This window comes from Ixodes scapularis, unplaced genomic scaffold, assembly GCF_016920785.2.
Source record: "Ixodes scapularis isolate PalLabHiFi unplaced genomic scaffold, ASM1692078v2 PGA_scaffold10__122_contigs__length_95168666, whole genome shotgun sequence".
Taxonomy (NCBI): Eukaryota; Metazoa; Arthropoda; class Arachnida; order Ixodida; family Ixodidae; genus Ixodes; species Ixodes scapularis.
Window position 1 is genome coordinate 81,668,266 of NW_024609836.1, and position 25,449 is coordinate 81,693,714.

Genomic DNA, 25,449 nt, shown 5'->3' on the forward strand with positions numbered 1-25,449 from the left:
ATATACATCTCTGTTGCGCTGAGGTCGCGAAAGACATCTGTCCTGGGAGCTTCAAAAAAGATACGAGGTCGAAACCAGAGGACTTCTCTGAGTAAGTATCTGGTGTTGCAAAGGAGAGGACTTAAGACACCAGGGGAGGCTCTGAGAATCAGCTATTGACGCTTGGAGCGAACTAGGCTTAACGAAGATTTGAATATCACCTGGGAGGGGCCACCTCCACTGATAATGGCAAGGATGAAGGATCAGGAGTTAAAAAAAGAGTTGAAAACACGTGGACGTTCTACCATCGGCAACAAGAGCGAGCTTTTGGAACGCTTCCAAGCTCTTACGGCAGCTCTTACAGCTACAACTTCCGAAGTTCAAGGTAACGTCCCCTATGTGGAACGCTTGGGAAGCCCTGTTGGAGTTGCCGAGGACAAACTGGGCACGGGCAGCCCCGTTGGAGCTGCCGAGGACAAGCTAGGCATGGGCAGCTTGTCCTCGGCAACTCCAACAGGGCTTCCCAAGTAACAGCAGACTGTTACAAGATGGGCACGGGGATCCTTGCGACGACGGGAAAAGACGAAACTGAAGAGTATCTGGACAGCGTTGACGATCTCTCAAGCCCCGGGACCACTATGACTTAAGAGTGGTTCAGGATATACCTCTGCAGGCTGCTCAAAGTCTGCCAATTAACACAGAAGCTCAGGACAGGCTGGAATTCCGCACTTCCATGAAATCTCCACAAGTCGACCCGGTCTTGGACTATGGACAGACTGGCAGGATTACTGCAAACCTGTACTAAGGGGCTGGCGAGTGCGTTTTCCCGGCTTTCCCAAATCGCATTTCCCAAAGTTCCATACGTTGGCATAAATTCGAAGGAGGGAGCGGTATCGATCCTCAAGTTTGAAGGTTGCGGCTGGATGTCCACGCGGATTGACGGGGACATGGAGATGGACCTGGAGGGACCTACCTGTCAAGTCTGTCGGGCGCTTGAGGAAGCGCGCAAGGTTCAACAGGAGCGGTTTGAGGAGGTACATGCCTAGCTAGCTGAATTAGTGAAACAAACGGAAGCGGACAGGACTGTGATTGGCCTCCTCGAGTAGCGGATAGCGAGTCTCGAGAACGAGAGGCGGATTGAGGCATCGAGGTACACGAGATTGGAGAGGATGATGGAGATGCAGGATAGAGAAGTTCCAATCTTGTACACGTTACTAAAAAAAAAGTAATCGATTACAATTACTATTACTCTTGGCTAAAAAGTATTCGATTAGATTACTTGATTACTTGACGGCAAAAGTAATTGGACATTACTTAAAGAAGTAATCGTTACTTTTCCGATTACTTTATAGTGTGAAGACACATCTTTAGCGCTCATAACAATGAACTACTTCCAACCTATATTTCACATTTGCACAAGTATTGAAGAAGAAAAACTGGCTCCCTCTTCGTGGTCGTTGCACCGTCACAATGCGGACACAAGCATAGAATTCGTTTGAAGACGTTTAATGATTTGGGCGTTCGCCAGTGTGTGTGCGGGGGGGGGGGGGGGGGGGGGGAGCGTAGGGGGTTCTAGATCTTGTTAAGCTTGAGCAAGGGTTGTCGTTCAAAGTTTGCGTCACTCATTTTATTATTCACATGTGGATAAGCTCGCATGTTATACAAAAGAACAGCAGCTCCAGGATTTGAAACGGATCATGTGTAGTATCCATTAGCGGAAGAGATCGCCCCGACCACATCTCAACTCGAAACATTGCTTGTCACAAAGACCACGTAGGGGAAATGGGGAAATATTTCAACTGCCTTTGTTATATTTTGCATCCGCTTTTGGCATTCTTCGGTTCTGGTTCTGCTACGGGCTGCGAGTAGGTACCCTAAGCAGGATTTTTTTTATTTATTTATTTCTGTGTGTGTGCGTGAGGGGGCTAGTTTGAACGAAGGACTCACAAAGCTACATTCTGCTTCCTCAAACTTCGCCCGCCCTGAATGGCCTTTGTCACGCACTGCGGCTTCCCTGGGGCTTCCCAGTCCCAGTCCCAGCTCGAAAAAAAAAAACACGAACATTCCACAGAAACTGTACATAGAAAGAGATTGACCTCGTTTCCTACAGCTCCGCAAAAATCTTTCTTTTTTCCGTTCGAAAAAAAAGAGCCAATTTTATTTTTGTCACTTCATAAAAAAAGGCGTTTGCGGGGGGGGGGGGGGGGGGGGGGGGGGGTCGGGGGGGGTCCCGTGGACAAATTGTAACGGTTACAAGTAATTTTATTACTTCAAAAAGTAATCAAATTACTCTTCTGATTACTGCCTAATAAAAGTAATCAACTGATTACAAAATTACTCCAAGAAGTAATCGATTACAAGTAATTTGATTACTTGTAATGCGTACGGTACGAGTCTGTAGAGAACCGACGGGGATCGAGGAAGAGGATGTGCGGGAAACAGCGTCTGAGGCGAAGGGAGAAAGCCTGGTGCCAACGGCAGCCGGCCAAGAACAAGCCAAGGAGCGGCAGGATAAAGAACCCATGGGGAACGAGGAGAAGGATGTGCGCGACGCCGCGTCGGAGGCGAAGGGAGGTAACGTAGTTTCGACGGCAGTCAGCCTAAAACAATGACAGGAGGTACAGGGACAAGAGAAGGGGGCAAGGGCAGTCTTGGACTCAGGAAGAGGGAACAGATGGGACGAAGCAGGTAGCAAGAAGCTGGGAAAGAAGGAGAGGAGGAGGCGAATGAGTGAAGAACTGAAGAGAGAGAGCGATACCACCGAGCCCGTAGTTCAAAGAATGAATAAGCCAGCACCAACCATGAAGCCACCAAAGGGAGTCCTGAGAGAGGTAATAGTGGTAGGGGATGGAAATGTTGGGCGATTTGCGCAAGTACTCGTTCAGAATATGGGGATTCCGGACAGCGTTGAATTCCTGTAGGGGAAGGGAGAAACTGTGGAACAGGCACGCAGCACACGAGGCCATCGCGGAGTATAAGGGCCAGGCCCGAGTGGTCCCAAGAACCTACGTGCTACACTTGGGACTCAACGAAGTACTGCAGGGAGTGGCGGAGAGCATAACGGCCAAACTGGAAGAGGTATGGGCAGAGAAGGAAACAATACTGGTCACCTGCTCGGTACCGGAGGTGTCTGGCCGAGGAAGAGAAATAAAAGCGGACGCGGTCGCAACTAACGCACGACTCCACAGTTTGTGCCAAAAGATCGGGGCACGTTTTCTGGACCTAACGAAGGGTCTAGGAACGAGGTGCTTTGCTGGAGAGAGTCTGCACTACTCTCAGGAAGGGGTACGGCGTGTGGCCAGAGCAATAACCGAGGTGGTAGCCCCTTTTTTAGGGACACAGAGGCGCCCGTATACACCAACTCATGTTTACAAACAAACCGGAGCGCCCCTAGCGGACGCCACCGGCGCCGCGCATGCGCGGTGGATGGTGGGCAAGACGCCCGCCGTCGCCCATAAACAAACCATTGAATTGCGTTGTTGTCGGCGTCGGTGGGAGTCCCCGTGCTCTTTTTCGCGTTGGAATTGTTGATTGTACGTCCTCCTAACAGTGTCTGACTACTTGAGCGGCTTCAGCAAAACTAACGAGGCAAAACTTTGCGTGAATAATGTGACGCGCGGCGATTCATTTCACGTGGACGCCGCAGAATGGGCGCTAAAGCCTGACTCCCACGATGACATTCTGCTCGCTGTTTTCAGACGCGACGTTGCTCGGACTGCAAAAGCGTGGACCGTATCTGAGATGGTGGACGTCGATACTGAAAACCGCAAGTAGAATCGGGCATTACAAATCGGTGATGGCCACTCGTAACAATAATGATCAACATCTTGTATCTGTTTACACTTAGCACTTACCCCAACCAAACTTCAAAAGTGTTTTGAAGCATGCACTTAGTTCGTATCGCAATTACCGGGTCAACGTTTGGTTTACGGGCCGCTGTCGTTTGAATGAGCTGACGACAAAAAGCAGCCAAGTTTGAAAGAGCAGACGACAGTTCGAACGCATGCGAAATGGAGTACGGGCAAGAAGCACCGCGTCCCGCGTCAACAAACCATTCGAATGTCACGTTGTCGGCGTCTGTGTGAGTCTGCATACTCTTTTTCGCGTTGGAATTATCGATTCTACGTCCTCATCGCAATGTCTTGCCACTTTAATCGTCTGAGCGAAATTATCAAGGCTCGTTACGCCGCTAAACATTCCGTAAATAATTTGACGTCCGGCGATTCATTCGCATGAACGCCGCAGAATGGACGCCAAAACCATGATGAGATTCTTCTGGCTATTTTAGGTAGCGACGTCGCTCGTGCTGCAAAAGTGTAGAAGGTAGGGCGACGATCGACGTCGATACTGAAAATCGAAAGCGGGAACAGACCAAGCGTAACAAGTCGGTGATGGCCACCGGTACCAGTGATCAACATCTTGAATCTACTGTTTACACCGAGCCTACTTAAGTCTTTTGAGGCCTGCAATTACTTCTTATTGCAATCACCGGGTCAAAGTTTGTTCTACGGGCCGCTTTTGTTTGAACGAGCAGACGACAAAAAGCAGACGAGTTTGAAAGAGCAGACGAGAGTTCGAACGATCAGGCGGCCTTGTGAATTTGAAGACGCACTGAACCCGCGGGTGGTTCAGACAACTTGGCGGTTTTCTCTCGTTCATGTTGGAACAAAGCAAATACATCTGGCGACCACAAAGTGTTGCCCGCACACGCAATCGTAGTTCGACAGCGTCTGGTTTGCCCTTGTCACGGCTGCTATCCACGTTCTCGGACGAACGGAGGGGACAAAAACACATGAAAACTGATCTTCAAACCTTTCCAGACTCTCTTGGTACAGCCCCCGTCCCAGTATTTTTACAAAAAGGCAGGTTTTTTGTCTCGTTTCTTCCAAAGGAACACAGGAATGCATGTCTGGCACGGCGACTTCTGCCCACCGCCCTAGACCAGAAGTGCGTCCGGCGCGCCACCACCGCGGCGTGACGTAGGAGAGTTGAGTTGGTGTATATGCCTCGGAAAGAGGGTGGGACAAGAAGGGGAAGGGCCCCCAACACGGAAGTGCTGTGGCAGGTGGTCGAGCAGCTGGTGAGAGACCGAAACAACAGGTGCCCTCAACAAGGGAGCGGACGAGGGTGGTAAAGGGAGGTTAGGCGAGGCGGCGGGACCAACGGTCAACAAACGAGGCGAAGGAGGACCGAAACGAAGCCCCGCTGAAAAGGAGACGAGGAAGGAGAGCGAAAAGAGGAACAAAGCTAGCATTCCTGAACATACAGGGTGGTCGGGTTCAGCGCAAGTGGGAGGATATATTCCAGACAATGGCAGATGAAGAAATAGAGCTGTACGGATAGTGGAGACCCACCTTCGAGAAGCGGAAATGCCACCGGGACACTCAAGATCGTGCTGGGACGCGTGTATCTAAGAGGGAGGAGAAAGGAGGGTAGGAGGCATTGGGGTACTCTTTGCGTTGAATCAAGGATGGGTCAGGGCAAGGCCAAGTTGCCGGGAGCACCTCTGGATGACGGGGATGCTAGCAGGGTTGTAAGACTGCAGTGGCGGTGGTCTACATGTGGACAGGAAGAACTGCCAAGGAGAGGAATAGGGAGCTATGGGAGTGCCTCCGAGTAGACATAGAAGACCTCCATGGAGAGTATCATATTCTCCTGATGGGGGACTTTTATTTATTTTTATTTATTTATTTATTTATTTAGTATACCCTCAGGGCCAAAGGACGCACTTGGACAGCCTGGGTGGGGCCACGGATGCCAACGGCCAGGAGTTACTAGAAACGGTGGATCAATTAAACCTGGTTAACGGGAACTTGCAACCGAAGTACGAGGGATTCACCACGTGGTCGTCGGGGGACCGGAAGTCTGGCATAGACTTTGCGATCATGTCACCTGGTCTTTACGACCGCTTAACCAGGATGGTCATTGATGAAGAGGAAGATCACAGTGTTGGAAGTGACCACAACAGAATTTTGATGGAATTTGGCGGGAGAATGGAAAATGAGAGGGGAGGTATCGAGTGCAAGGGGTTTCTTACGGAACAAGACATCGACCAGATTGCGGAGCGACTGGAGGTGACGCCGGAGGCAGAGTATGAACGCATAGGGGTGTGTACGACAGGAGCTGAAGAAGAAAAGGCGCAGGGTGGGCGGACGACAGAAGTACAGCTTGAAACAATGGTGGGACCGGGATGTACGGGTTGCAATCAGCGCCAGAAAGGATGCGCGCCGCAAACATCGGACGGCGGTGAGAGCCCGGAGGCCCGAGCAGGCACGGAGGAGCCTATCGGGAATCTACAGAGACAGGAAGAAGGAAGCGGCAAGCGTGATCCAGGAGAAGCTTCGCAACGTATAGCGAGGGTTCCTGGAGGATCTGAGAAGTGGTCGGAATGCACCAAGAAAATTCTGGAGACACATGCAGGGGTCTAACAGGCATGCGACGCCCAAACAGCTGCTGCGTCACCCGCAATCAGAAGTTCTCCCATCAGAGACGGAGGGTCTGCAGTTTGTGGCGACGCAAGTCGCTGCCGCGTTTGGAAGAGAAGGAGGCGAGGTGGACGAAGTAGAGGGTGAGCCAGGGACAGAGGAGGTCGACTCGCATGAGTGGTTGGGTCCCAGCGGCGAGGCAGAGCTCAAGAACATCGTAGGTCGGATCCAGGCAAGCACGGAGACAGGAACGGATGGGTTTCCAGCGTCTCAAGAAGCTGGGCCCAAGGCAGTGCCTCGCATTGAGGGAGTGCTTCAGTGAAATGCTGAAGACTGGAGAGATACCTCAGGATTGCGCCACGGTCGAATGACTTTCTTGTATAAGGGTGCTGGGGAAAGGAGTCGATTATCATCGTACAGGACGATCACGGTGACTCCTGTGCTGTACAGAGTCTTCGCCAAAGCGCTGCGGAGGTGAGTACAGGCATGGGCGGAAAGAAAGGGGATCCTTGGCGAACTGCAGAATGGGTTCCGCAGAGGACGGCGCCTGGAGGATAACTTGTTTGTTCTCACGCAGTGCATTGAGATGGCACTCACGGAGGGGTGGGAGCTATGGGTGGCCTTCCTCGATGTGAAGGAGGCATACGAATGCATCGAACAGGCTGCACTGTGGTAGTCGTTACGCAACAAAGGACTTCCCTGGAGAGTGGTGGATTTCTTGCGAGAACTGTACACGGGTACGAAGGTGGTGGTGGAGTGGCAAGGGATGCGGTGAGGGATGGTGCCTATAGGCCGGGGTCTCAGGCAGGGCTGTCCGCTGTCCCCGCTGCTCTTCATGCTCTTTCTAAGTGGAATGGAGGCCGGCTTGGAGGGATGTGGGCATGGTTTTAATGTGTCATTCATGCTAGACGGACGGAAGGTGTCCCAGACGCTCCCAGGTCTGCTTTACGCAGATATTGTGCTGACAACGAGCTCGAGGCCCGGTCTGCAGGAGCGTCTGGATACGTGTACGCGGCATGGGTACCGGATCGGACTACGGTTCAGCGCCCAGAAATGTGCTGTGTTACGTTGGAGGAGTCTGGGAGGATGTACGGACAGTCAGCCGGTAAGGGAAGAGCATTCCGTTCGTGTTCGCATACCGCTACCTGGGAGTCAAGCTGTCGACGGGTCCAGACTATTTGGCGGAGTATGAGCAGGGGGTACGAGAGAAGGCGCTGCGAGGGCAATGCGTGCTCAAGGCCAAGGCTCAATGGTAATTTAATAGATTGGAGGTGGTACGCGGCCTATGGAAGGCAGTGACGGTGCCGGGACTGACGCTCGCGAACGCGGCGCTGTGTCCGTTAGCCGCCACGCGGGAGTACTTGGAGAGAAGGCAGCGCGAAGTAAGAAGGCTGGTCCTCGGCGCTCATGGGGCGACACCAAACGAGGCTGTGCAGGGCGACGACGGGTGGTCCTCGCTCGAGGCCCGTGAGGCGGTGGCGAAGCTCAGTTTCAACTCTACACCGGGGCGGCAAACCGATGGACGAGGAGAGTCCGTGCGCTGTCAGTCAAGTATGGGGTTCCGCTGCCGTCGATCAACAGGCTGGAAGATACAAGCATAGGATTGAAGGAGCTGCGTGAGCAGGCTCTCGGTTCCGTTGGCCAACCGCAAGAGGGAGACATGGGAGCCAGTGATACAGGGGGCGCGGCTGGCGCGGCAGCAGGGGGGAACGGTGCGAACTGGAGAAGGAAATCCTGCGGGGGAGCGGGAGTTCCTCATTCCTAAGGAAAATCAATGGCTAGGACACATACGGAAATAATCCGTACTGTAGTTTCCGCCCGTTAAGAAGGGAATAGCCAACAGATCCAGATCCAAATTGATGCTAACGGCTGTACAGTTTATATCGAGCGGTAGCTTGCGCCACCTAGCCTAGAAACTAAAAACCAAAAGTATGACTCCTCCCATCGCTTTTCTAAGCGAATTGGCTTCCCCTCTGCAATTTTGTAACTATCACCAGGTGGTGATAGTTACAAAATTGCAGAGGATGACCTTTGTGGGTGTCGGGCAAAAATACTAAAAACATCACCCCCCGCCTCTTCGCCCCAGCAAGGGAGTCGCCAATTTTCCTCCGGTCAAACCTAGTCGGTTTACCCATCACCGGGCCCACTGTGAGACAAGGTGAGACTTTGAACCGGAACCACGCGGGAAGGAGTCCCAATTTTCCTCTGTCCCGCCTGTCCCCAGCTGCTTCAGCTATTTGTACGTCATTCAGTTCTCCCTAGATAATTTCCACCATTTTTCTGGTCTCCTCTTCCTTATTAAAATGCACATATCCTCCATTCCTCCGTTCTTATCTGCAAACCCCAGAGCTCCGGCTAAATCCGTCGCCCCCTCCGGGAGGGCGGGAGCAAGCCGCATGTGCACCTCAACACCGCATGCACTATTGTCTCGTCTTCCCCTTGGCATACGGCATGCACACCGCCGATCCTTTTCCTAATATTTTGTCCTTATAAGTATGTCCTACTCCTCAATACTGTTCTATAGCCTCAAATAACAACGAGCTCCTTCGTCAATTATCATACCAAGGTTCCTTCTTTATTTTCGAATTTTTCCTGCAATCTTTTCTCCACAATTTCCTCTCGGCTTCTTTTACTTCCCTTTTTACAGAGGTAGTCTGCTGTGCCTGAGCACTTGGTTGTTGGTATTTGAATTTAAGTTTTCAGGTTCGGTTTGTCCATCGGACGGATGGATGGATGCTAACGGCTGTACCCTTTATATCGGGCGGTAGCTTGCGCCGCCTAGCCTAGAAACTAAAAACTAAAAGTATGACTCCTCCCTTCGCCCTCCTAAGCCAATTTGATTCCCCTCTGCAATTTTGTAACTATCACCAGGCAGTATGGGATAACACTAAGATAACCTTTGGGGGGATCGGGCAAAAAAACATGCATAATCCTCCGCCTCTTTCCACCGCGAAAGAGTCGCCAATCTTCCTCTGGTCAAACCTTGTCGGCGTTACCCCAGCACCGGGCCCACTGGGAGACAAGGTTGAGAGTTTGGGCCGGAACCACACGGGAGGGAGTCCCAATTTTCTCTGCCCCGCCTGTCCCCAGCTGTGTTAGTTAGTTGTACGTCATTTTACGTCATCTGATGCACAAAGGGACAGTGTTGCCAGACTGTTGCCAGTAAAATCGGCAGGATCTCCACCAATCGGGCAACACTGAACATGCAGCAGCTGGGGAATAATTCCGCTTAGACGGTTCGTACACACTTGTGCGGAGTCCGCCGATATTAGCGGATCACCAACAGTCTGTCAACATCCTCCCTCCCACGCTCAGTTAATAGTCCGATAAAGGGCTCTACCGGAAGCGGGTGCCTCCCTCCAATTCCAGTCTACTTTTTTTTTCCTTTTTGCCAGGAGGAGAGGTTTTTTTTTGTTGTTGTTTTTTTTTTTTTTTTTTGCTTGGGTCCTTGGGCAGAGGCTTGGAGCGTGCACGTGCATAAGGCTATTCACTTGGGCTAGTGGTGATACATTGTCACGATTAAATTCGCTAGAAAAGACCAGGACAAGTAAAAGAAGACACACGCCAAGAGCGCAAGAGTGGTAGCCGTTTCATCACGTGGGTCCGGCCAGCCACGCACACGCCTCGCTGGTTGTCGTCAAGGCCTCCGCTGTTCTTGTCGGCCCTCAGTCACCCATAACAAAAGAAAGGGGAGGAAACGCCAGCGAGAAGTCCAAGAGGAAGGGAGTGCCATTTGCGTGGCTGATGTCCTCACTTGAAAGTTTAAACGTACACGTGCTCCGCAAATTTCACGTTCTTGAGAGGCGTGTGAGCTTTTCCTGCCATGCGCGGCATTTGCTCTATCCTGTTAGACAGCCCTTCAGATAGTTGATATACACTCGCCAAATCCGACGATATAAGCGGATCCCCCAAAAGTCTGGCAAATATCCCCCCTCCCGCTGATTTGAATTAGGACAATAAGAAATACGATTTGGAAAATATTTTTGTTTTCTTTCTCGTATCGCTTGACTCTTTTAGATGTCATTGTCAGCGGAGGTTCACTCACGCGCTCGCGTCGTCCGTAGCTTGACCGGTGGCTGCTGGGGAGTCACCTGAAGAGCAGAAAAGAAAGATGTTGTTTGGGATTACCTTTTTTGCACTGACGACTCGCACGTCACACGTTGATTGTACTTGTCTCGTTAATGTAAAATCTTAGGCTGATATAGGTAATTGTAAAGGAACAAATAAAGCGGACTCCGGTCTTGAGTGACCGGTTCTGTAAAATGTTCAGTAATCAAGCATGCTGTTGAAGTTACAGTAAAGTTTTAGTGAGGAGGTCGAACTAGTCAAATCAGTACTGAGATTCCACTTCGTAGTCAACTTAGAGGAGATTCAAGGAAGCCTATAACAACAATCTTTTGCAGTTTATTGCTGACATTTAAACGCTCGCACCCAATTGACTTTATAAAGCAACACGCTGTTTAGAAGCAAGACCACGTTTGCCTACACCAGGTGTGATCACCACACGTGCGCAAAAATGAGATTCGCTTGGAGCGTCTGCGCATGGTACATGCGCAGACACAGACTGTCCACATTGAGAGGGCCCAACTCAAGCCATGGCAATTTAATGGCAGACACCTAATGCGGAGATTTGTCGCCAGTATGCATCTGCTGCCTTGTCGCTTGGTGAAGACAAAAGCAGGCGGTAAGGCGGAGACACTTGCAGACGATCAACACTTTTGCCACTTCCTCGGAGCTTGTGTTGCAAACGGGACGCCTTTTTTGCAGGTCGTCAGGGCGCAGTCACGTAAAGCCGGGATCACGTGACCACCTAAGTGTCCCCTTATTTCCTCCCCCACCACCCCTACGTCCCCCCTCCGGCTGAAAGTTCCTGTTTTCATCTTGACCGTGTTCGTCCTCTCCGGCGTTCCTTCCCCACTGCTTCGCCTTCGCCCTCAACAAAGCAGCCGTCGCATTGGCAGGCGGAACGCTGGAGAGAGGAGGAGCTTTCCCCCTCTCCTCTTCAGCATTCCGTTTGCATCCTCCTCCCCAGCCCTCCTTTCCCTCGAAAACCAAAAAACGCGCGTTGCGGTCGACGTCGACGCCGGCGTCGTAAAAGACGAAGCAGTCACACAGGGCCCCTCGACGGCGGCGTCTTCTCGGGGAACCTCGCGCTTGTCGAGAGAACACAAAATTTTTTTATTCGTCTGTTTCGTAAGATTGTTGATGCATTGCCTTCGCGATATATGCGCAGGGAGACAACCATCTTCACTGAATGTACAACGGCGATGATTATATACTGTATACGTTTACATTCCGGTTATATGCGGCATTGGCGAAAGGCACGGACTCGAGGGGAAAGCTTCAGAAGGTGCTCTTTTGCCGCATTTTTGTGCAAAGCACGGTGCTACGCCGGCGCGTCCGTACCTTTAGCACTGCACGCAGCTTAGTGGTGGGTGCACACAAAGACTAGACAACACGAGTGATCGCTCCCGCACAGTCGGAGATCGAAACACACCGCGAACTTCGGTGGCAGCTTTCGCGCGCAAACGATGAAGAGTAGTTCCGCCGTATTTGGTTCCACGGCGTCGTACACGCACATAAAACACTGCTCAGTGTCAGATGTTCTAATCGGCTTGCTTCTCTCCACTCTGAAATGCTTCCAGCCACGTTTGGCGAGTTCACGAATCCCTCGATCCCTCTGCCTTTTCGTCCTTTCGCCTTCATTGTGAGTCGAAAATAAAAACGGCAAAGACATGTCCTAACCGAAAAGGGTGATACGTCGAGGGAAAAATTGGGTTCCGAAGCGTCGTCTCCCTGCGTCGTCCTCCTCGGAGCGCGACTTTTTCCAATATAAAAATAGGCAAAAAATTCCCCCCACGACGCGCGTCTTTCCGCTGTGTGAATGCGCCTTTACCGACCGACGAACGGTTCGCGCTTTCCACTTTTCCATCGCTTCCTCCTCTCCCTCTTTCTACCCTGTCCACCATTGCCTGTTTCCTCCTCCCCCATGGAGAGGAGGATCGTCTGCCTTGCAGAATCTCGAGTCTGGTCGTCGGCCTTTAACCTTACGTCGTTTCGTTGGTCTCGTTCTGTCTAGTTTCTTATGGTGGTGTCGGCGTCGTGTTGACGTGTTGACGGAGTCATGTGTTTCTTCCCTAAGAAGATTTGGTTCTAGTTGGCAGTGGAAGTGTCCTATTCAGCGTGTGTGTGGTACTGGCTCGACGGTTCATACTTTCAGGCGTGACACGCCCGGCGGTGATGTTTTGAGCTCTTGCCCATCATTTTGACACGCGTGTCACTTAACATTTTGAATCAAGGGCGAGGCTGGATACTCCTCTGTCTTTTCTGGACGTAAAAAATGTAAGTGCGTACACTACGTAACGCTGAGAAATTTGGCAGACTTTTTGTGCCTCCATATTGCACGAGCGCGTCTTCGTATGCTTGCAGTATCGCTTTGCATCTGTCTCCCGCCCCTGTCTTGAACCGGATTCCGTGAGTTTGTTGTACAAGGTAGATTTTATTTTCAGTTCGTGCATAACGAGCGGGTTAGCCTACGAAACGATCGGGATGTTAAGTAAAAGGATGTAGATGCAAACATTGCCTTGATGTTTCTTGACCGATGCGAACGAACAAAGGTTCTGGCGCGGTTGTACTAGGTACACGTATTTTCTAATCGACTGCAAATTTTATGACGCGAAATTGAGCTCCTTGTCTATATAAAGAAGTGAAATAAATCATGAAAACAACGGCGCCGCATTTTATAATGTCGGGCACAGCCAAGCAAACGTTATCTGCGGCTTGGTAGCTAATGTTGTACTTTAAAAAAGTGTGTGTGTGTATGTGTGTGTGTGTGTGTGTGCGTGTGCGCGTGTGTGTGCGTGTGTTTTGCATTTTACATTACTTAAAATATCATTAAAAATGCAGTCCACTGCACATTTGCAGACGACTGCACGTTTCCAGTCGGCGAACACTAAAAACGAAAAGCAGAAACTTTTAAGCCGGAAGAGGGGGGGGGGGGGGGACTCTGGTTCGACTCTGCTGTTACGCCGACTTCGACGCCCGCGACGCTCTGTTATTATCTTTTGTACCCTTTTATTTTCGGCACAAGTTCGCCACATTAAACGTTTATTTCTTCCTGTTTATTTATTGTTTTTTTGGTCACCACCCGTGACAATATCTCCTAAGCGCGCGCTCTCGCCAGTCATTGCACCGAAACCCCCATATGATGGGCACGCTTCCTTGGGTGCAACTCGGATCCTATCACACGCTTCGAGCAAGAAACGAAGCCCGAAGTACGGCGGCCACCATTGTTGCCGGATGCACTTCTTTAAAGGGTCTCTGCTTAGGTTGTTTTAAAACGCAGAAGTGTGCTTCGTGTTGCGAAAACAGAAAAAGTTCGCGATTGTTTACCCCTCCGAAGAGAGTCGTCTGCTTGTGCTTGCGCGCGACGAGCATCGTCTTCCTGCGCTCGTGCTCCTGCAGGCCCTCGCGGCTCCCTACCCTCGGGAGCAACCCACGAGCCAGAGTCCCGCCCCCTGACGTCATTCTCGTTGCCTACTCGAGGAGCAGACGGCGCGCCTTTGGCATCGATAAATATCCGTTGGACAGGTGTGACGCCCTCTGTGAATAAAAAAAAAAGTATTTTGGGTGCAGTTCTCTGAGACGTATTGTCACGAGTTCGTAAATATCTTCGATGGTAGCTACAGCTCCAAAAAATAAAAAATGATTGCCAATAAAAAACAGGAGAATGAAAGCACGCAAATGACGTCACGACAAGCCATCCTCTTTGCGCCATTAAAATATTGGGCCATCGTGTTCTTTTTGAAGATATGTACGCGCAAGTGCTAGTGCGCGAAAAGCGACGGTAGAAAGTTCGTATAAATTCCGACTTGTCTCAACCGGCCTCCAGGTTGCAGTGTTCTGCGATTTGAAACGTTTTGCAAAACGCGCAGCACTCTTCACTGACGTCGAAAGGCATTCTGGGAAACGGCTGGGAGACGACAGATCGAGGCGAGCGTGCGACGGCAGGCAAGCAACTGCGCAACCGGTTACCTGGGCTACGATGGCTTCTCCCTCTCGCTCTCTTCAGTGTCACGTGATAGATGCGGAGCCAACAAGAAGAGAAACCTCTCGCTCGTAGCCTTTTGAGATTTTTGCAAATGGTCTATTGAACCAGCACCAGCTAGCTGACTGGACGCGCTATTATCCAGCCAGCGCACACGGTTAGTATGACGTTAACTTCAATTCGGATGGAGTTTACGGTGTAGAGGAGTGCATTGGTGGTATGGGCCAAGACGGCTTTCCAAAGCAGGGCCCTGCTTTGGAAAGCCGTCTTCTAAACGGGTCAACCCGTACAGGCACGGTTTCCCTTACCTAAACTTATCAACCCGTACAGGTACGGGCCCCGTATCTGAACGGGTTCCTGTATCTGAATGGGTCAACCTGTACAGGTACGGGTTCCCAGTAGCATACGGGAAACCCGTATCCCATAACACCGTATGAGATATACGGGTCAACCAGTATGAAGTTTTATACGGGTTTTTTCAGTAGGGGAGTCCCTTGTTCACGACAGCATGACGTAGCGAGATATCGATACGTGAACGGCGCAGACTGGCTATAGCCCTGCGTCATTACGGCAGTCACCCAGCTGTCAGTTGTTTCCTCCCATATGACCTTCCAGCACACAGGGCTGGAACTGTTATTTGAAACCTATCATTATCTTCCAACATCACTAGCTCAGCTTTACCAGTGACGCTGCCTCTACACACCAGGAAATTCGCACGGTCGGAGCTATATCTCTGTTGTTAAGAAAAGCAGGGCAAGCGTCCCGAACAAGGCCCTCCACCTCTTTCAACTTAGCAAAGCGAATGCCGGAGAGGAGGAGAGACGAGGCGAGGAGGGACTCGAACCCCCTCTCCAGCGTTCGCTCTGCTAAAGTAGAAAGGATGGAGGGCTCCATGGTCGTGGAAGGAGCTGGTCCCGATTTTTACCTAGGCAGCACAGACGCTTCGACAGAAAATTGATAACTTAATTGTGATTGGGTCAACCTTTCATATATAATGTATCCTACGCGAAATGTCGAGGGATTCTCTCCTGGGTCTCAAGGAATTCCTTGCTAAGAATTATGTCCGGGTGATATCCTCAGCTCGCACAGCCTCGCTACTAATAAAAACAAATTGCAAACGGCCACGCAAATTGTGCTGCGATTGATAGCGGAAGCTGTTGCGTTGTTGAAAGGTGTGCTTTAGGAGATCTGCACTAAGGATATTTGCTTTAGAAGCTGTTTGTGGTAGAATAGTTGTTGGAGATGTGCTCTAAGATCATCTGAGAGAGGGAGTGCCACAGATGACGTGGTTGTGCGAGTAACGACGGCGACGAGGGAGAACTCTCTATCTCTCCCCGCGATCACGTGGGTTTTTGCGTTCGAACACCGCCATTTTTCGCAGGAAAGGTGCCCTCAGCTACCGCTGTAGAAAATCGATTTCGACAGACAGCCGGAGACTCACGGTCAGTGGAGTGTCCCTCGGAACCAGACATGGCGCCCGCAGCGTGTCCTGAACGAGGGACGTCGGCCGGGCTCTTGATCCGGAACCAGGGCCTGCTGACTGCGGTGCCCGCGCTTGCCTCAACCGCCTCTGCAGCCGGTGTTCTCAAGGCCGCCTGCCGGACTTCGCGTGGCCCTTGTGCGAGGTCACGCGCGTCAGTGCGTCATCGAGCATCGAGGAACCAATGCGTGCTAGCACGCGGGACAGACTCGCTTTGATGTCACAACGGCTGCCGTTGTGGTAGCCTTGATCACTGTACCTTGATATTGATATTTATTTTAGCTCAGCAGAGCCGCGGCACAGCAGAAAGGCAACTCGTCCGGGCCATGAAGGCCTGCGGCGTCGAGTATGATCATGATGTAATGGTGTTAGATGAAAGAGAAATGGTGATGACGGTTCAAGTTGAGCTGCTTAAAGGGATACTGAACCAAAGAATTTAGTGCCCATAATAAGTGGCGCACGTTCTTTCCACTAGCCAGCAGCCGCCGGTGTGCGCGAGCACACGCAACAAAAATGACGTCACAGACCTCCATTCGCGGTTGAGATGACAGTGAAATGCATGGGCTTCGGACTAGAGGAGAATAAAGATAGGCTTTTCATTTCTACAAGTGAAAGCTACGTGCTTGTTAGAACAATTCATCGCTTACTTTTTACACCACACTCTAAGAAAAAAGGGAGGAGAAAGGTAGCAAAAGCGACAGTTCCTCCTTGTTGCGGACAAGTTGCCCAGAGAAGGGAGGAACGGCAGTTCAGATGAAAGGAGGAGGGCGAGTTCCTCCTTGTTCAGTTGGCGCAGGAGAAAGAAGAAGACACCGTTCGAAACGGTCGTGTTTTCAATGCTCTCCAGAGAAAACGCACCGGCCACTGGCCGGGGAACTGCTGAGGCTTCGGCCAGTACCACCGAAATGACGACTGAAGAGTACCGGACCGTACTTCCCCGTCTACCGACAGGTAATTTGAGTCTTAATTCTGTCTTTCTACACGGAGATCTCGCCGCGCGGCCATACCGAGCAACAGACTTCCGAGACGCTTTGCGGGACGTGGTTGACAGCCAGGATATCATCGGAATCGGCCAATTCCAGATGAGTCACGTCTGGATGGTGACCTGTGCAAGCGCTTTGGCCAAGGCCAAACTTGTGACCAAAGCAGAGCTCCGCGTAAAGGGGCGCCGATGCCTAATCATCGACCCGGACACCAGAGACGTCAAACTGAAACTTCTTTGGCTACCAGTTCACATGGACAACCAGCGTATCGAAGAAGCACTGGCGCCTTTTGGCACGGTCCGTTCGATTGTTAGAGAAAAATGGCGCTGCGCCGGAATGGAGCAGATGGAGACGCTAAACAAAGAAGTTACGTTGACCCTTCACGAGGGAATGAACGCGAGCCAGATACCGCACCAGCTCACAGTGTTCGGCTGTCGAAGCTTGGTGCTCGTGCCTGGCCGCCCTCCACTGTGTCTACGATGCTACCGAATCGGTCACATTCGTCGCGAGTGTAGGACCCCAAGATGCGGTGAATGCCGACGTTATGGTCATGAAACAAGTGAGTGCGTCACCACCTATGCGGACAAGCTCCGACAAGCAAGAAGCCCAGCTGAAGATGTCGTTTTAGAACACCTAATGGACATAAGCGAAGTGGTCGATGCAACAGGAGAAGTCATCCCTTCCAGCACCACTTCAGGGGTACAGCTGAGGGCCCCACTGCACCCACCACCTGACGTCAACCCTGAGTCGGCGACGATCACCACTGAATCTGAAAAGCCTGAATCGCTTTTGCAAGACAGCGAATTCCCTCCTTTAAGTACGACGTCAACGGTTGCTTCACAGGATTCATTACATCGACGAGAGCGCTCGACCACGTCCAGTGGAACATCTGTCAAACGACCCGCCCCAACATCGGAAAAATCGTCTCAGTCGTCTACCACGGATGTCGCGATCGGCCACAACAGCGACGAGAGAGGCGACGCAAAACGCAGGCCAGCTGAGGTGTGTGAGCACCATTACAATAAGGCCACACGGCCTGCTGACGTAGTGAAGGACGGTGATGAACTACCCCCTTAGCTAACACCTCCCTGGCATTTCCTCCCCTGAGCTTCGCTACTATCAACGTCAGAGGACTGTGTTCGCGTGCACGTCAGTCCCAACTGTATAGGGTCCTCTCAAAGGAACAGATTGACTTTGTTGCCGTCCAGGAGACAAAGATATCGTCCGACGAGGACACAGCTCGTGCATTGGACCCTTTCCTCTCGAGTTATGAGGTATGTGTGAGCCACGCGGATGGCTTGTCGGGAGGGTGCCTTTTATTCTTAAAGAAGAGACTAGAATACTCGTCATTTTCACAGGCTGTGGATGATAAGGGCAGGTTCATATGCTGTGATTTTTTCTTAAATGGTATCTCCTGGCGTTTAATTTGCATTTATGCCTACAATGATGTTCGACAAAGACGTTTGTTTTTTGAAAATCTCGCCCCTTTTCTTGACACTGACAGGCAAGTTGTTCTGTTTGGTGATTTCAATTGTGTCTGTAATATCAGTGATAGATCAGTGCCTCCCACAAGTGCTGACAGCAGTGCTGACATACTAAACAACCTCACATACGACTTCCACCTATTTGATGTTGGTGCTTCTCAGGTTACTGCTAGTCGATTCACTCACATTGATGCTTCATGTAACGCGAGGCTTGACCGAGTTTACGTTTCAAGCCAACTTTTTTCGCATGTGGCTACTTATGAAGTAAAACCCATGTCCTTTTCTGATCATTGCCTTGTAAAGGTTCGTATTGGGGCAGACGTACGTAATAAGTCACGTCCAAAATGGGAATTATGGAAATTGAACACAAGGCTTCTTGGCAGTGATGATTTTCAAAAACGTGTTCGTGAATGTTTTAACAATATCTCAACGAATGAAAAATTCGGCATTTTCGCCCAATGGGACTCATTTAAACAAGAGGTCAAAAATGAAGCGATTGAATTTGCTTGTATTGCGTCTTTTCACGCAAAGAAAGACAAAACTGCCCTTTTGCGAAACCTAAATAGCCTTCACGAATTGGAATGTGAAAAATCTGGTGAGTTTCAGGAAGAAATCATTCTTATCAAAAGTCAGCTGCAGCGCTATGAGCAAAATCGCTATAATGGTGCACTGGTACGTTCTAGGTGTAAGCGTTTCTTGTCATCTGAGACACCCTCGCGGCGTGCCATTGATGATGAAAGACGCCATGGGCTTTCCAAAAAAATCAAACTTTTGGACTGCAACGGAACCCTCTCAACCAACGATGTTGATATAATGCGCACATTCGAATCCCACTACAAAAACCTATTCCAGAAAACGCCATCTTCCAACAGTCAAATGACAGACATTTTAGTTTCCATGTTGCCTAAAGTAAGTGAGATTCAACGCGAACTACTTAGTGGACCAGTAACGCTGGAGGACATTCGGAGTGCGATAGATGAGTTGCCTAACTCTAAAACGCCACGACCGGATGGACTCCCAGCTGAGTTTTACAAGGAGCATAAGGAACTACTGTGCCCTTTCCTACACAAAGTATTTCTTGAAGCTTACGATAGTGAACGCTTACCACCATCTTTTTATAGCAGCCATACAGTATTAATCCCCAAAAGTAAGGATGCAGATAAACTTATACACGTAGAAGGATATCGCCCTATTACTCTCTGCAATGTGGACTATAAGATATTCGCTAAGATTCTGACAAAACGGCTTCAGTTCGTCGCTTCTAGTGTTGTTGGCGACCATCAGACATGTGGAATTAAGGGGCGAAGCATACAGACCAATATACACGTCGCACGTTCGGTCATAGAGAGCTGTACTCGGCATAACAACCAGGTCGCCATAGTCCAAGTAGACTTGGCGAAAGCCGTCGACCGCGTATCTCATAACTTCCTTTTCGCCATTCTTAGACACATAAACCCGGGACCAACGTTGTTGAAAGGAATCGAACTATGCTACCGAAGCTGTGCTACCCGTCTCATTGTTAATGGTTCACTCTCGACTCCTATAAATTTAGAATCGTCTGTTAAACAAGGGTGTCCCTTATCCCCTCTTTTGTTTGCTCTTTACTTGGAACCTCTTTGCTTGAGCGTACTTTCCAACCCTACAGTGGACGGTTATCATTTTTATTCCGCGGAAGTAAAAGTGTTAACCTACGCTGACGATATAGCGTTTTTCTGTGCTGATAAGAAAAGTGTCGATAATGTCTTTACCTTAACCCAGACATTTTGTGAAGCATCGGGAGCGTTGGTAAATAACTCAAAATGCGTTGGCTTCTGGTGCGGCCAGTGGGCCACAACACCTTTGAAGTATGCTGGTATTTCGTGGAGCTGTGGAGCTTCTCAGTATTTAGGAGTACCGTTGAACTGCATTCGAAACAGTGGCCATTACTAGTCTGAGCGTGCGGCAAAGATCAAACGTCAAGCCAATATAATGAAATCAAATCGGTGGTCAATCTTTGGACGCGCAAAAGCATGTAACATTTTCCTTGTAGCGAAACTCTGGTACGTGCTCCAGGTGATTTGCTGTGCGAGAGGCCAAATTAAAAAATTCCATAGAGTTTTTGCAACTTTTGTATGGGATTCCACTTGGGAACCCATGCAACGAGACAACCTTTTTCGCTCCATTGATACAGGGGGACTTGGGCTGATTCACCTATTTTTAAAACAGGTGGTTGTTCGTTTTATGTTCTTCCGAACTGTATCCCATCATTTTCTGCGCACTTACGTGCAGACAGAACTTTCAGAAGCTTTACCATACTTGGTAGTCACATCTGTGCCTGTAGGCACATTGCGTCCTTTCGGTTTCCTTGGAGAGGTAGTTAGCGCGATTGAATTTTTGAAAACCCGGTTTTCTCTGGAGTATTTATTTAAAGTTCCCCGAAAAACAATTTATGCTGATCTGATAGACGTTGTTTTTCCTGTACCTTTGTATCGAAGCGTATTCGGTAACGGTTCGGAACAAGATGTTTTTAAACGTGTGAAGAAAATGCGAGTGTCACCTTCTGCGAAAACCTTTTTCTTTAAACTTCACACTTCCACGCTACCTGTTAAGCCTTGGCTTCAAGAAAAAGGCATTTTCGTTCCGTGGTCAGTGAACTGCCGCCTTTGTAACCAACCGGAAACTATAGAACATTGTTTTATTTTCTGCACTGATGCTTACCTCTTCTGGGATGTGTTACAAAGAACTGTGAAAAAAGATTTAAATATAAGTGCCTACACAATCCGTTTTCTACCTTTAAACCCGAATGACAGCTTCCCTTATGATCTGTTTACACTGATGGGTTTGCATAGTCTCTGGAAAACGAGAATGATTGACAGAAATGCTGATGCTCCCCGGACAACAAAGTCGAATTTTATAGAAACTGTATCACAGGTACGAAATGTATTTGACCATCTCGGTGAACGCCCAGACTGGTATGCTCTCTTAAATCGATGCATTCATCTTCCGGATTTTTAGACGTATTATTCAATACAGAATACTTTGTTGAGTTGTGAAACCGCATTCGAACCTATGAGGGGAACTAAACCCCCACGATGGTGTGACTTTAGATGAACGAAATGTATGTCGACGCCTGTACATGACACCTAACGCAAACCTTGGTGTACCGTGATTGCAAGTGCCTTGTGTTTTCTGACCAAATACCATGTAATAAATAAAAAAAAAAAAAAAAAAAAAAGTTCAGTTGGCGCAGGGGTAGAACATCGCGCTACTGACCAAGTGGTCAACGGTTCGATCCCCAGAAAGGTAAGGTTTTTTTTTTTTCTTTTTTTTTGTAAAGTTTTTTTTTTTATTTTTGTTTACCAAAACACACATAAACAAACCAAGACCGATGAAAGGAAAATTAAAGTCCTTATTATTCTCCGAGACGTTTTCCTCCTCCAGGCAGACCGGAGAAAGCTTTCGCCCTCCCGACCCATCTTCTTTCGGTTTCGTTTTTCGAGCACATCGCGCACGTTGTTTAATAAATTAATGTTGAGTTGATTGAGCTTCAGCGGCAGCGAAGGCCGCCTGTAATTCCGTCTTCTAGTCCAAACGTGCAGAACATTTGGGTTGCATTGACGTTTTTACCACTAATTTTATCAAACGAGCTAACGAAGCCGCTAGAAACAGCGAAGTTCCGGAGCAGTGCCAGCAGCGCTACATACACTGGGTAAGACAGCCGTCTCCAATTTGCGGGACACACGCGGAACTACAGCAGCGAAACCACGAGGAACTGTGTCGACATTTTCGACGTTATGGAAATCGCGGGAACTGCGTCCAAGGAAGGCAGGTTTTCCTGCCGGCTGCCTGGGTGCCTTCCGTGCTGAGTTCGGTTCCGTTGTCCCGTGCCGAGTGCCAACCGGCGTTCAACGTAATTCTTCTGCGTGTCAGCAACATCGTCAACGTGGTTCTGTATTTCTTCGTGTCAGCGACATCGTGATTTCAGTGTTGTGGGTTGTGAACAGGAGACTGGAATTATCGCCGATGTGACCGTGTGTTCGCGTATCAGTGGTGTAACAACAAGATGAGATGACGTAAACTGTCGGGCATTGATGCCGCTGGTCGGGCCGTTATCGGAGGGGCCGGGGTGTCGCAGGATGACATTCCGCTTTACATTAAAGAGTTTAAAACCACTTGAGGGATTAGGTGCAGTCGATCGACGTGTGGATAGTCATGTTGGAACGCTGGTCTGAACGGTAAGCTCCTATCGTACAGTGGCCAATGTGACTGTCGGTCCCCGAGAGCGATTGCGCTCTGGGGAAAAGACAACACTACGAAATTATGACGAAAAGTACGTATATTTATAATGGAAGTTTAGCATAAAAAAAAAGAGGCAAAATCGAAAAGAAACAAAAAACGCTATCCTTTATTTTACTGTTTCAATATATTACGGTTCCTGTAGAAACTGCCCTCTAAGTGGCGCGCTGGGATGAGCGCTAGAAGTTTTCGAGCTCGCAACGGCGCTCCTCCGTTCCGAATGCAGCTCCGGAGTTCCCGATTGGGCCGATAGGGGCGCCGCGTCGCTGGCTTCTCTCTTGTACGTCCATCCAAAGAGCAGATTCGTAGGTCTACCCAGCCGACTCCGACCAAACTGTTATGCTCATATTCGCCGCTATGATTTTCAGCGCAGGCGACGTGTATATGATCTTCGCTACCGAAAGCGAAGCACTCTGGGCTCTTCCGACCAATCAGTAAGAGCGAAGGGAAACGACCGTTTTTGTCTTTTTTGTTTTGTTTACGTTCGCTCGTCACTGCGTCACTCCAAGCTTTCAAACCGTTCCGCGCGTGCTAAAATCGAAAGTGCGGATTATACGGCAGTATGCAGTACGGTGCGACGCTGCTGCGCGCTTATAATAATTAGAGATGTACGTCTCTAATTTGACAGAGATTCTGCCGAGTGTTTTGCGTGCCTCATGACGGCGTATTACGGAGTCTACAGCGCGGCGAAGTAACCTCGGAGTGCTCATTCTTCCGCTTTCCAACAGACGACAGGTGAACTTCTATATCAATTTTTTTTTTTTTGTCAGCGTTCGAAATTCGACTTTTCCATCAGAGCATCGAAATGGATTGCGTATGCAAATCGCCAGGACTTTGGAAGCCTGCCCGGGCTGCCCGGCTTGCCGACGAGCAAGCTGCGCCAGCGTCGTTTGTGCAGCGAGCACTTCGGTGCTACCGTGTTTGCAAGTTGTGGGAAGATTCGTTTGTAGAAAAACGCGTGCCCCACCGTTCTTGTTACGAATCCGTTGCTGCAAGGACTTGCTCCTCTGGGTGAGTTGCTGTCAGAGCAATCTTCAGTTAAGTTGACAGCTTCGTGTTTATGTTAGGATAGAGTACCGATAAAGCACCCACAGTCAGAGATGTAGACACTCCAAAACAGTAGTTTCTTTCTTTCTTAATTGCATTGCCTATTAGCGAGTTTGTTTATGGTTTATTCCTATGCAGCTCACCTGCAAGCCTTTTCCTTTATTTCGGTGTTGATTTGTTTGTTTGGGTGTTCAGAAGTTTAGTTTGTGGGAGTTGTTTATAGAGCATTTAGATAATTCGATGATAAGTGCTTTTCTCTTAGTTTGTACATTAAAGTAATTAATTTCGTTTTACATGCTTTGACAACTTTACTGTGTTTACTGCCTACTACAGTTCTTGGTTCCCCTTTGAGGGCGGTGGACTGCCAACGGAGTTTGTAGATGCGTGTTTGAAGTACCGCAACTCATTTGAATGGGGTTCAATAAAAAAAATACATTTCAATGAACGTGCTGTTTCTGTTTGATTGCACTGGTAATATCACGTGAAGCGCAGTTGTTGTGAAGTATATCGCGCGCGGCTCGTCTGCTAGACCGGTGCCGTGCTGGCCGCTCACAGCGGCCGGCGCGGCACCAGCCTAGCAAACAAACCAGAAAGAAAAAAAAAAAAAAAAAAGAACCCGGGGGGAAGGGGGGGGGGGGGGGGGAAGGAGGAGGAGGACGGAGGGCGCACGCCAACCCAACGGCAGTGGTGGCGCCTTTCGAGACCAATTTTAATCTCCGACCAGACGTATGTTCGCCTTTCTGCCACTAGCGCCTCGTGGCGCTAGTTTTTCCTTACCATGGTGGAGGCTACAGCTGCACTCGGCGCGCTCCGTCGCAAGTCGCGGCTTTGACTGCATTCAAGTTGATCGAAAAGCGATTTCTGTGCCCGTGAAGCATCACTTCCAGATGAGTGGATATCCGCTCTACAGAGATTAATTCAAGACGGCAATTGCAGCTTTGCGCGAACAGCACAAATAGAAAAACGAACACTACAATATAAATACTGGCTACGAAGGGCCATGCGGGAAAACAAACTCATGGCTTGGAACCACATTGGAGCGGCTCGATTTATTGGCTTTCAAATAATTATGGCATGATCGAGCGTCTTCTTTTTAATAAGAGATTCATCCCCTGAGCCATTAAAAATAGCCTCAGATGTATGACATTGCTGGAAAAAAATGAACATGTTCGGAATATTTTTTTTTGCTTAGGGAGTCACCGAAAAATTCCGTACGTTCAAAACGACCACTATAAAAGACGGAAACGCAGGGTTCGGTAGTAGTGATCGGGGTAGTGTGCTCTTGTATTGATGTTTGTATGTGCGATGCCTGTGTATGCGTTCAATATATGTTGACCTGATGTTTGTAGTGTGCGCAACGTGTCTACATGTGTGAGAGATTCCGAGGAAAAGGAAACGCAATTGTGGCGTTAGAAAATAAAAATATTTTTTTGTAAAACATGAATTGGGTGGTACTTAGCGCCACCTAGCCTAGCTACGTGGGATTACTCTGCTTGATCCTGCCATCTGGTGGCAAGCGATTTAACATCCTTTTACGCTACGCGGCTACGCCATAATTTCGTGTTACCGTGCTGAGATAAGCCAAGGGTTTGCTTCGGATTTGCTTTTTTTTTTAGAGCGGCTTTTGGTTTTGCGGGTGAATGATTTTCACTCCTCCGTGATGTGCGGTTGACGCAACGGTTGACGAAGGAATTGTGGCTCGAGGAATAGCAAAGGTAGGACATAAAGT

At 49.5% G+C, this 25,449-nt stretch overlaps 2 protein-coding genes and 1 pseudogene across 2 annotated transcripts; all 3 read left to right on the forward strand.

The window, feature by feature from the left end:
* The first annotated feature begins 225 nt into the window (after positions 1 to 225).
* Positions 226 to 15,121, forward strand: LOC120837363 (annotated as a pseudogene).
* A 1,826-nt stretch (positions 15,122 to 16,947) lies between these two features.
* On the forward strand, positions 16,948 to 17,991 carry LOC115310969. Its single transcript, XM_040499555.2, has one exon. It carries the CDS (start codon positions 17,014 to 17,016, stop codon positions 17,989 to 17,991), a length of 978 nt encoding a protein of 325 aa, XP_040355489.2. The 5' UTR covers positions 16,948 to 17,013.
* A 2,381-nt stretch (positions 17,992 to 20,372) lies between these two features.
* LOC120837364 lies at positions 20,373 to 21,392 on the forward strand (the record flags this gene model as incomplete). Its single annotated transcript, XM_040206655.3, has 1 exon — positions 20,373 to 21,392. A coding segment is annotated over one exon (1,020 nt), but the record flags the coding sequence as incomplete, so codon positions are not given.
* Between the last annotated feature and the right edge of the window lie 4,057 nt (positions 21,393 to 25,449).